General features: G+C 43.7%; 1 protein-coding gene across 21 annotated transcripts in view; it reads right to left on the reverse strand.

The window, feature by feature from the left end:
* The window catches only part of GRIN1 (glutamate ionotropic receptor NMDA type subunit 1), a 61,418-nt gene that overhangs the window by 21,015 nt on the left and 27,727 nt on the right, over positions 1–12,676 (reverse strand). For all 21 annotated transcript variants that reach the window (XR_009556061.1, XR_009556060.1, XR_009556062.1 and 18 more), the window contains 9 exons: positions 12,006–12,180; positions 10,313–10,457; positions 9,272–9,355; positions 8,119–8,254; positions 5,841–5,968; positions 5,166–5,330; positions 4,264–4,382; positions 3,635–3,747; positions 833–981 (listed from right to left, as the gene is read on the reverse strand). Coding sequence is in view for 13 of the 21 variants with exons in the window: in XM_060251524.1 (XP_060107507.1) it covers positions 833–981; positions 3,635–3,747; positions 4,264–4,382; positions 5,166–5,330; positions 5,841–5,968; positions 8,119–8,254; positions 9,272–9,355; positions 10,313–10,457; positions 12,006–12,180 (1,214 nt within the window). In the remaining 8 variants the exon portion in view is untranslated. The remainder of the gene's footprint in view (positions 1–832; positions 982–3,634; positions 3,748–4,263; positions 4,383–5,165; positions 5,331–5,840; positions 5,969–8,118; positions 8,255–9,271; positions 9,356–10,312; positions 10,458–12,005; positions 12,181–12,676) is intronic.

Raw genomic sequence — 12,676 nt, forward strand, 5'->3', positions numbered from 1 at the left:
CAAAGTCTAAAATCAATGTTCAAAACCCCTGGAAGCTTGGTTTCAATTTACAAGGATTTTTTAAAAAAAGATTCCGAGTGAGTGGCTCTATTTTGTTTTACCACGTTGTGTTTTTGATGAACTGTACAACTTTGAAATAGCTCTGTATAATGAACATTTGGCTTTAGCTAAAGAGGTCTAAATGTTGATTCCTTGCATTTACTATATAACTCTTAAACAAAGTTAAATTGAGACCGATTTCCCATTCACCCTATGCCACTCTGAAGTTCCTCTTTTCAGCACGGCATCCTTCTGATTTCCCACTATCTGCCCCGGAGCTTCCTTGGCATTTTTGCACAGCAACAAGAAACTTGTTTTTAGCAGTCTCTGTTTACCGCTAAAGGTTTCTGTTTACCAGCAATGCAAGATGAAGCCCCGGGGCACATATTGGGAAATTGGAAAGACATTCCACTGAAAAGAGGAACATCAGAGCAGCGTAGGGTGAGTGGGAAATCAGCCTGAATTTATGCAGTGTGGGATCTTTTCTTGTCTAATGCTTTTCACACACTCATCAGCTGCAACTTTTATATAACAGAAGAGTCCACTCTAGAAATGTGTTTCGGGTTAAATTGATTGATATGTTCCATGGCAAAGCCCTGACACTGACAGGTTCTAAGGCTAAGTTCCAACTGGAACTTGAAGGTAAGTGTCCTTGCCTGCCATGCACCACAAACACAAGAGGAACAGGATTGCTCCACACTTTCCTCTTGTCACTCCTGTAATATACAGCATGTTGCTTCCTACACAAAAGAACTCCCATGCCTACTAAAATCCTAAGCAGCATTGCTATTACCCTGGGATCATTAATGCCTGTGATTCGTTCCTCAGGTCTGTCCAACACCAGGAAGGCAGCCAGGTTGGCAGTATATGAGGCCACAATAATCATAGCAAATCCAGCCCACACCATGCCAAGAATTCGAGCAGAGAAACTCCGGGGAGCACCTGATAGGAAAAGGATAAGGGAGAGTCATGAAGCAGAGGAGATCCATAAACAGCCTACATTGGGCTTCCTTAAAACTTCTGACCAGGTCCATATCTATTGCAGGAGGATAACTAGGACAGGCCTTGACACATTAAACATTTAGGAGCCAGACTCATTTTTCAGTTGTTGGAGTTTTGTATTTTAATGACTCAGTTTTATAATTATTGTTGCCACAAAACCTAATCTTTTCACATTTTTGTAATGTTATTAAATCTATGAGAAAAAGTATTTCAGTATATACATAAATACTGGAGTAAATCACCACAACAAAAAGCTAATCTCTAATCTAATTTCTTAATTCCATCATCTAATTGAATGCTGAAATCAGATTAGAAAGCTACTGGTTAAGAAATAAATTCATCCACTGCCACTGAATGGTGTAAAACTCAGTTAACATATAAACAAGTAATGACAAGAACTTTATGTACATTTGTTTTTATGTCATACCACAACACGTTCTGAAAGGAAATAATAATTAATTTTAGGATTGGATCCAGCAAACTTTTTCATTCAATAATTAATTTTCATTCAATAATTAATTTTAGGATTGGATCCAGCAAACTTTTTCATTCAATGCCAGTCAGTTCCTCATCTTATCACAAATCCCCATTCCAAGTGGCTTTTGCCTGCAGGTCCCATAGGCCTGCAAACTCTAGACTGAGAAATTCCAGGAAATTTGGGGTGAAGCCTGAAGAGGGCACAGTTTGGAGAGGGAAGGGACCTCAACAGGGCATGATGCCATACAGTGCACCCAGGAATGCAGCCATTTTCTCCAGGGGAACTGATACCCATAGTATGGAGCAGTTGTAATTCCAGGGGATTTCCAGAGCTCCACCTGGATGCTGGCAACCCTACATAATTCCAAAAATAGGCTTTGGGTGGTCAAAGGGGATTCCTTCTTCCTTTTTCACTGGTGGAAAAATTGGTTAGATCCAACCCTTGTACATCCACAGAGAGCTGCTGAGAGCTGATACAGCAAGATCATTGCTGAAAATACTAGGCAAAACAACCTGAATACAAATAGTTTAATATATTCAAATTAAATTTAAATGGATGAATTTAATAGTCTATAAACAAACAGGATAATTTAGTATCCCAAAATCTTGAGGAAAATTCAGATAGGGAGAACTTCATATTCTTGCCCAATACTTTCACCACTTAATTGTTCAAAATGCCTGCTACCCTCAGTAGTTCTTATCAGATAATTACCCTTGAATGCAAGAGGCATTGCAATTATTACCCACTCAACTCTGTCATCTGAAGAGTTAAGACCTGTCTAGCCACACTCATCAGAAAGAGCATGCAGGGAGCTTGCTGAAGGGAACAGCTATAGTGAACTTGCCTTCCACATCGTGACAGGAAAAAAGCATTGTTTTAATTACCAGTTGGCCATGAGACTGCAGAAGTGAGAGGAGGGACACTCTGACATCTGCCACTGGCCAGAGGATCAAGGACCACTGAGAGGTTCTATCCCTTCCCTTCCAAGATGAACACCAGGAAAGGAAGATCAGTTATGCTCAGCCTGGATATGTGTTGACACTAGTGGACTGGTCTCCTTCCATTCCCCTTCCACTGTATATTTTGGCTTTTTACTTTGTAAGCCTAACATTGGGTCCTGAGCTTCTTAAGTAAGGCCATTGACTGCAAAGGAAAGGAAAGGTCCCCTATGCAAGCACCAGTCGTTTCCGACTCTGGGGTGATGTCGCTTTCACAACGTTTTCATGTCAGACTTTTTACGGGGTGGTTTGCCATTGCCTTCCCCAGCAATCTACACTTTCCCCCCAGCAAGCTGGGTATTCATTTTACCAACCTTGGAAGGATGGAAGGCTGAGTCAACCTCAAGCCGGCTACCTAAAAACCCAGCTTCCACCAGGGATCGAACTCAGGTCATGAGCAGAGCTTTAACACTGCAGCTTTAACATTCTGCACCATGGGACTCTGCAAAGCAGGCTACAAATATCTGGAATACTGTGTACAATTCTGGTCCCTGCACCTCAAAAAGGATATTGTTCTGGAAAAAGTCCAGAAAAGGGCAACTATGAAGAAAGGTTAAACCACTTGGGGCTCTTTAGCTTGGAGAAACGTCGACTGTGGGGTGACATGATAGAGGTTTACAAGATAATGCATGGGATGGAGAAAGTAGAGAAAGAAGTACTTTTCTCCCTTTCTTACAATACAAGAACTTGTGGGCATTCAATGAAATTGCTGAGCAGTAAGGTTAGAACGGATAAAAGGAAGTACTTCTTCACCCAAAGGGTGATTAACATGTGGAATTCACTGCCACAGGACATGGTGGCGGCTAAAAGCATAGCCTGCTTCAAGAGGGGTTTGGATAAAAATATGGAGCAGAGGTCCATAAGTGGCTATTAGCCACAGCATATTATTGGAACTGTCTGGGGTAGTGATGCTCTGTATTCTTGATGCTTGGAGGGGGGGTAAAGTGGAAGGGCTTCTAGCTCCAATTGTGAACCTCCTTTCTTTTTTGGCCACTGTGTGACACAGAGTGTCGGACTGGATGGGCCATTGGCCTGATCTGACATGGCTTCTCTTATGTTCTTATAAATATCAGTCAGCTCTCCTCACAGTCCTCATTCTCACCTACTTTAAACTTACCTTCTCCAATGCCAGAGTTCAGGAGGACTCCCCAGGAGAACCACATAGCAGAAGAGAGTGTCAAAGCATCTTCTTCTTCTTCCTCACTATTCACTTTAAACCGGCCAAACGGACTGCAAGAGAGAGACTAGACTAGTTGCCCAGTTCTTGCTTTTAGCTCCTCTCTGGAGGAACAGTTAAAAGGACTCTGCATGTGTCCTACAACTCCATGCCAGCATAAAATCTGGCAAAGGATGCACAAAGCTTCGATTTCCTGGATCAAAACCCAACACTGGCTTTTTTTTGAAACTCTTCTTCCTACCTCCTTCCCAATCCAGTACCTATATATTTCCCTGCCCCCTCACCCAGATATTCTGATATACGAGTTCGCTTGTGTACATCTTGCCTCGTGCACACCTTGGAACAATGCAAAGTTTTCCTTTACTCAAATTGCATTCATTTTATTAAGGCATATGCAGGGGAACCACTCAGACTATATATAGCCCAGATCAAATAATGTTGGAGTTTGTGTGCATGTATAAAATGGATGCTTCCTCCAGACATTCATGAAACTACCCAGTGTCTCCAGCTATGGCAACTATCAATGGCTGCCATCCATATCCCATTCATACACTATAAGGGGTGGTTACCTGAACCGGTCGAGGAGATACAACATCACAGCTACCACATGAACCGAGAGCCCCACCAAAAGCCACAAAGTACTCTGGAATGGTTGCATGAATGAGTCCAGTGTGCTGCGGGGAATTTCCTGAAACACAGTGGCAGAGAAAGAAATAACAGTCACAGGGTGAGGGAAGTCTGGGTTCAAACACATCTGGAGTGACCTATATGGCACAGCTTTGTAAGATATGGAGGATTGATATGAAGGAGATATGAAGCACATTTACCTGGCTATATGCAAAACATCATTCTAAGTTTAGTTCTGATACCAGCCAAAAGATTTGGTGCTAAAAGACCACCAAGAACAAAGTTCACACCAAGATTGGTATGTATCCATCTGGAACAGACTTGGGAAACTGAAATGGAACAAGTCAAGTGGCTACTAGAGTGCTGCTGGCAGTGTTTCAGGGCCTGCTCGGCTCTGCCCCAGCCAGTGGCAATGATAAGGGAGCCTATGACAGTAGTTGCCACTGCTTAGCTTGTTCTGGGCTGCCAGTGGTCCTCCTGAGCAGCAGCCTACTGGGAGCTTTTCTGGTTACAAAGAGCCAGTCTGTCCTCCTTGGTGTATGTCAGCCCAATCTGAGACTTGATCCAGGAGCCTCTTTGCATTCCTTTCACCAAAATAGACTGGGGACTTGGCTCATTGCTGGAACTCTCTTTCATTTAGTACCTTTAGGTTGGCAGTTGGGCTACAGGGAAGCATGCAGCACTTTCAGAGGAGTCAGATTTTGCCTGAGGGCAACAGGTTCCTAACCCTTGGCTTGGGCCCTTCTGTGCAGTGCTCCATTCTAGAACTTGCACCTGCTTTTTGTGTCTTAGCTGCTTAAAGTCCAGTGCTGACAGTTTCCCACTAGGTGTATAAGCATGTTACCTTTTTGACCAAGATGGTGAGTCCCTGGTATTTGAAAGGCTTGGAGAATTCAATGTATTGCGCTCGCTCGTTGTTGATAGTCAATGGGGCCACAATCATGTCAGCTTGGCCACTCAGCAGCTCCCCCATCATGCCATTCCACTCTTTCTTGTTGCTGTTGTTCACCTGCAGGGACATACCAAGTGTTATTTTAAATATCTGATCTGCAAGCAAATCCACTCTGAAATTTGCAAAAATCTTCTACCTACAATTTAACCTGCTCCCTTTCATTTTCTATTCTCTCAGGATCATTGGGTGCTGAAAGTGAAACCTGGTTGAATTAATTATTTGCAGCTGTCTGTGTTCAGACCCCCAGAGCCTTCTTCAGCCACAATGAAGTCTAGATGGACAAGCCCTGAAACAAATGCTAGGAACCTGAACTTCTGCTTTTGCTTGGTCAAAAGAGTGGCATCTTTTGCTTTCTGTGCTTCAGGATCCCAGCTGTTTCTGCTCCAATTACTGATCCCCTGAGTTGGAGAGCACCTTCTTTGTGTAGACTTCCCCATAGCCCTGAAACCTCTTCACACTTACTGGAAGAGACATAAGAAACTGTTCTTTGACTCAGCCTGCATGTTTTGGTTGAGCTTGCATTTAACAAATGGAGGGGAAGATGATAGTCCACATGTTCACACGTACCCGTTCTTGTGTTCCAAATTTACCATCAGCTACAAGGTGAACCTCATAGGTAAAATTCATTGTCTTAGCAAGCTTGATCAGTAAGTCGATACAGAAGCCATAGCAGCACAGCATCACACTGGGACGTCCTATGGAAGAACAACCAAACAGATTCACAGAAGAATTCCTCAATGGCAGCCATTCAGATGGCACAAGCATTCTCCCCCACTGTGTCTCAAATGAGGAATCTAGTGCAAAGGCAGCTAATTAATTTGCAATAAAATCCACACAAATCCATTATCACATCTGTTTTTTCCTAGATCTGAGCCAAAGGGAACATGTGAGCTGTTTAGATGTTATGGAAAAGGAAAGGAAAGGTCCCCTGTACAAGCACCAGTTGTTTCACGGCAGACTATTTACAGGGTGGTTTGCCATTGCCTTTCCCAGTCATCTACACTTTCCCCCCAGCAAAGCTGGGTACTCATTTTACCAACCTCAGAAGGATGGAAGGCTGAGTCAACCTCGAGCCGGCTATCTGAAAACCCAGCTCCCACCGGGATTGAACTCAGGTTGTGAGCAGAGCTGAGGACTGCAGTATTGCAGCTTTAACACTCTGTGCCATAGGGCTCTTTAGATGTTATGACTACATCTTCATTTGGGCACTGGATCATGGCATCTGCAGTCTTTGTTGAGTTTCATTCAAAAGTTGTGCCTGCACTTTTGATCAGGTAAGCAATGAACCATGGAATTTGCAGCCCATTCCCCCCCCCCCAAAATGAGCATACATTTGCATTACTGGAAACTACACAGCACCATGTTGATAGTTATCCAGATGTTTCTTCCTTCCTTCACATTGCTTCCAGCAAAAGAACAGTTCTGCTTCATGCGAGTGAACAATACTGTGACTAAAATTATATTTCTTACTGTCATGATCCCTACCATGACTGTTTTCCAATTACTTCAGCAAGAAGATGCAGGATTACAGCACTTGCTTTTTCTTGGCACAGTTCAAGTTACCTTGAAAGGGTTCCTTTTTTGAGAACATATTGCACCTGTGGTTCTTTGAATGTGTTACAGGTCTACAAATACATACATATGTTTCTTCAGAGCATGCTGGGACTCTGAATGCAGTGCAGCCATTAATAATTCTTGTTCCTCAGGTCAGCTATGGTTGGGTGATTTTATATGACCAATTACATTGATAAGGCAACTTCCTGGGTAACTTTTGTTTTGAAGTTTAAATAACATCCCTCCTGCACAAATGGAGGGGCTCAGGCTTTAACTACCAGCGTCAGTGCTTGGAGACAAAAGCTCACCGGGTGAACTTGTATCGTTACTGTGTCCAAAAAGGTGAGCACCTCAACCTATGCTTCAATGGATGATTATTTTGATATCTTTATTTATTTGCCACATCTTCTGTTACAGCCTAGTTCACTTTGCTCCCTGAGTCTCTTTCAAAATTACCCAGTGCAAAATTTAGGAGATATTTTATTTCTGTATTTGATAAAGAGATATTTTTGTTTCAGTTTTATATGAGAACATATGAAGCTGCTTTAACAAGTCAGACTATTGGTCCCTCTGGCTTAGTATTCTCTACTATGACTGGCAGCAGGTTTCCAGAACGTCAAGCAGAGAAGGGTCTTTTCCCACCATCTGCTTTCTGCTGAGACTGATACCTCTTTTAAAGACTGAAATCATAAATCAAAGCACAAGCTTTGCCAGCAATGGCTCCTCTCCATAGAATCTACTTTACATAAGATTGTTGGTCCATTAGTTTAGGGCCAATTCTTATGTTTCAAAGTCCATGGCATCCCCATGTGGACTTCTGACAGCTGTATTCTTGGAATTCTCTGCTGGCAACTTAGTTCCCAGGCATGGGTCTGATTTGGGGTGGGGCTGAAGTGTATGAGGAAAAAGGGTTTAAGCATTCTCTCTTGCACTGTTTTCCTGACCTGAAAGGGCCCCAAGGACAAGTTATATGCCTGCTAGGTAGCAAAATTTACATGTACTGAGTCACTGATATAAAAGTTTGGAGATGACAGAGGTTAAACTTGAGATGTTCTGCTTGCAAATTATGTGCCACTAAGCCACAGTTCCTCCAATGCTGAGATAAGATCTTATCACAGTCAGCATATAGATCTAATTTTGACTGGCAAAACTGAGAAAATTCATTTCAATTGCTTTGGGCATTACTTATTGTTGGCCAGTGTTCAGGGGAGGGCAGGATATAAGTGTGATTAAATAAAAAGAGTATATTTTTTTAATTCTCATCTATTTTGCTGTCACTGCAAAGAGTTACCTGGCATAGTCTCATTAGGCCCAGTACAAAGGACCTGCTGCACCAGCCCCCCAGTACTGTTGAGCAGTGGCTTGCACTTTCCATCTAACATGGTTGGTTTCACATAGACAAAGGGCTCTTGGTGGATTGTGACAATCTGCAAAAAGAAGAATCAGACAGCTTGTTTGTTTAAGTTTTTCCTTTCAGAAAACATATGTCAAATAACATTTTTAAAAGTTCCAGTTTCTTTGCACAGTATGTAATCAACTTGTGGAACTCACTGCCATTAGATAAAATAATGGTCACTAGAGCAAATGACATCAAAAGGGACTAGACAAATCCATGGAGGATGGGGAGATCAATAACTATTTTCGATGATGCCTAAACAAAAACTTCATGTACATAAGCAGTCTATGAGATATAAATTGCTGGGGGGAGGGAGGGCTGTTTTCTTCATTCTGTGTTTGAGGGCCTTCCTAAGGTGTCTAATTGGCTATGGTGACAAACAGGATGCTGCATGAGATTGATCATTGGACTAGATTGATCCAACAGGGATCCTCCTATGGTTTTAACCTTTGCATTTAATCCATCTACATGGGAATTGCATATTCTGCCCCCAAAGCCCTGTTACTAATCTCAGATTGGAGTAGGGCTGTATGGTTCTTCCTGGCCACCAGCAGGGCTGGGGTAGGGTTGCTAGATCTGGTTTGGAAAACTCTTGAAGGTTTGAGGATGGAGCATGGGGAGCACAGGGACCTCAGTGGGGTACAATGCTGCAGAGTCCACCCTCCAAAGCATCCATTTTCTCCAGGGAAACTCATCTCTGTAGTCTAGAAATGAGCTGTAATTCTGGGGAATTCCCAGATCCCACCTGGAGGCTGGCATTCCTATTTAATGGGAAAGGAAAACATATGCTACAAATGAATTTATTCCTATTTATTAGTGCCTGCTTGTCCCTGGTGGACACATTTTGTTTTTGCAGAAGATTTCAGGGATATCTTGTTTAAAATATTGTTTGTGAGAGTTGCAGAAATTGCAGTCTTTGGTACAATTTACACAATTTACAGCAAACCATATTTGCTATAATGGGAACAAACCTTTTGTAGGACAATATTAGGTGTTTTCTTTCTGAGCATACTTCTGACTGAAAGCATCTCCTTACTGTGAACTTTACCTTCAATTTTGTAGACATTTCATAGCCCTGCGGTGTCTCCGTTTCTCCTCCAGGCCAGATGATCTTCCGGTCATTGGGCAGGAACTGTGGAAGCACAGTAGTTGGAAATTATAATGTCCCTCTTGGTTGACCCAGGTGAGGGGAGGGCACAGAATGCAACAGAGCACTGCAGACAGATCCTGTATCTGGAGGGCTTAAATATTTTTTACCTAGCAAGTTCTTAGCCATTAAGGCAAGAAAGGCTTGGTGAAAGCATGTGATGTAATCTTAAAAAAAAAAAAAAAAGCCAAGAGCAACGTCGAACAGGTTTTCTGCCATCAGGATTTAAATGCTTTTCTTCTCCCCCTGGCTAGCAGAAGCAGAATAGATTATGAAAAACTGGCAGAGGTGGATTAACAATTAGGCCAAGTAGGCACTGGCCTATGGGTCCCTACACCTTTAAGGGCCCCTGGCGGGCTTCCCCCCCCCACACACACTTTTCCCAGTTTGCCTGGTGCGGCTGCTGCTGGCATTGTCGGCAAGTTTGCCTCTCTCTGCCTCTCTCTCACAGCTTAGTAAAAGGGGCTTTTAAGAAGGTACCTGCAGGCTGCAGTGGGGGCCATGGGTGGCAGGGCGGTCGCTCTGATTCTAAAACAATTTGTGAGGGCCCCCCCCCCAAGATTTCAACTGCCTAGGGGCCACCACAGGGTTTAATCCAGCACTGAAAACTGGTCTATGTTTTGCAGATTTTATACAAAAATCTGCTGAGTTTCTTTGAATTTGTGTAAACAATTTTTTACTCTTTCATAAAGCCTCAAAGCTAAATACCCCCATCTTCAAAAATGCTGCACATTTACCTTCCAATCTGAAATCAGGCAAAGAATGCCTACAACCCCTTCCCTTCCTTGACCTATGGCCCCATCTGCAAAGCACAGAGCTGCAGATGCCTTCTCAATAGGAGCTGTAGGACCAGTAACATTCCCACTGGTGATAATAATACTTAAGAGGTCGAATAGTGAAAGAACATTTCACTATCTTCATTTCCTCTGGGGACATACGTACGTGGCTACCATTGTAGACTCCAACTTGCACCAGTTTATTGTTCTGTAGATTCATGACACTGTAATTGGCGTATTTCCGGTCTCCATCTTCATTGAACTCCACACGGCCAGTAATACCTTCTGCATACTTTGTCTGCATCAGCACTCTAGAGAAAAGATCATTGCTTAGGTTTCAGAACAGATCGTATTAAGCCCTTAAATAAAAGGCGGTGTATGTGCACGTGTACATGCTGTTCTGAAGTCTGCAAAGTTCAATGTTCATTTTTTAAAAACAGCAGGTTGTCAGTATTGGTGGCCTGGAGGCAGGTGATTAGTACCACAGGTAATTAAGAAACAAGCAGATTGTCAGGCAGGCAGATTATGCAGGCTGTCAAGTAAGCAGATGTATAGTTTGGTTTGTGGCTGAGTGACCATTTGCTCTGACTTTGGTGCTAGGCCAGAATCAGACATTAAGATTTTATTGGCTGTTTGTGTCATGGGATCCCTGCTGGGATGAAGTGCCACTCCTGACCAGCTGTAATGATGGCACTGTTGCAGTGCTGCTGAACTCTGTCATGCAATGCTCTGCTTGCAATCTTCTGCATTGTGTGTGATCAGATGGGAAGATTGCTGCAGCAGGATCTTGACTTTTTAAAAGCCACTTGATTTTGCCCCAATTTGTGTCAATCAGATGGAGGCCACTAACCTGGCATCCAGGGCTGGCATGTCCCAGTAGGCCAGGTAGGCAGCCACCTAGGGTACCACCAGGCCACAGGGGAGGGCAACAGATGCCTCCTCCCTGCAGACACGGGTGGGGGGGTGTTAGGATGCCAAAAACCCTGATGCCGGTCCACATCGGTAATGCACCACAACAATTGACCTGTGGCTGGGTTGGGTTGGATGCTTTCCCTTCAAATTCTGACTGTGCATGCACAGAAGCAGACAAGTACACAAGAGTTCCTGGCTGGTTCTGTGGGGGCACTGAAGCACATGTCAGAGTGGGGCTGTGGGGGGGAAGGATGCACTGGAAATGGAGTAGAGTAATCACACCGCTCATGCAGTTCCATGGCGTGGTGGAGCAATCCGATGACTAGAAACCTGCCATGGAAGCGCTTCGCTGGTGAAGCCACTTGAATTTGCCAGTGGCTATTTAATCCTCATGGGAGTCATTTTAGCATGAGGTAAGGACAAATGGGGCACAGGGGCCAGATGTGCATGTGTGGTTGAGCTCATTTAAACCGGAGGGCAGGGATGGCTGTGGTAGGCTAAGCTGCCTGTCTGATCACATTCAATGGCTCACTGAGCCCTGATTCAAGGCCCTTCAACAGGTTACTCTTCCTGATCTAAGCTTCAGAGTATATGAATGGCACCTGGAGAAATTAGGGGGACATTTCTCCTACCTACTGTTATCTTTCCCACTTTGCCCTTCTCTCTCACAAAGATTCTGACCTTCTCTCTTGTCAACTCCCTCTTTCAACTATCCTATATGCTTCTGCTTTCCTTGGACAGCTGCCTGCTCCTTTGTTAGGCCTTTCCATTGTCTACCACATCCTTCTGTAAGCCCTTCTGCTTGCCCTTTCCCTCTCAAGCATCAGAGCAGCTCAGCTGGTAGCAGCTAGGTCCTCCTCCTAATTAACCTCTATAGAATGCACCTTTTCTTGTGATAATAGAGTCCCTACCAGGCTTGAGGAAAGTGGAACCAGTAAAGCAGCTACCTCTTGAACAGAGGCCCTGTCTTCCAGATGTTGGTGTTTCCCACACAGCCCCTTGGTGGGTCTGTAATGTTCTCTTTCTCGAACAACTCATGGACAGCCTGGGCCACCACAGCCACCGCATCCCTGATGTGAGCAGACTCGTTCTTCCCATTCATGAGCTGCAAACCAATGAGTCCTAGAACAAAGAGGACACACACAGTAAGCTTTATCTGGCTAGATCAGACATGGTCCAGTATGTTGCTTCCAACTATGATTCAGTCAGATGCCTCTTATGTTCTTATGGAAGCTCAGAAGCAAAGTATGAAGGTATTAGCCATTCTCTGTTGTATTCCAGAGATACACTGCCCTTGGATATGGAGGTTCTGTCGTGGTTAATGGTCATGGATAGATGTCTTCTCTGTTAATTTTTCTATTTTTATGAAATCTACTGAGTCTCCACTATATCTTGGTGGCACTGAATCATATAAGTGAAATTAGGCAGGTTGTGAAAAAAGTACTTCCAACAGGGTAAGCTTCTGGATTTCATGTACTATAGGGAGAAAAATCTCCTTCTGTTACCATTCCCTCCATATTGAGCACAGCACAGCTCAGATTTGTCTGTACTACCACAAATCCCTATATGCATGCAAGTCCTCCATCAGCATTTTCTGGAGACCTAGGAAAGAGAGGAG

The sequence above is a fragment of the Heteronotia binoei genome, chromosome 12, assembly GCF_032191835.1.
Source record: "Heteronotia binoei isolate CCM8104 ecotype False Entrance Well chromosome 12, APGP_CSIRO_Hbin_v1, whole genome shotgun sequence".
In the NCBI taxonomy this organism is placed as follows: domain Eukaryota; kingdom Metazoa; phylum Chordata; class Lepidosauria; order Squamata; family Gekkonidae; genus Heteronotia; species Heteronotia binoei.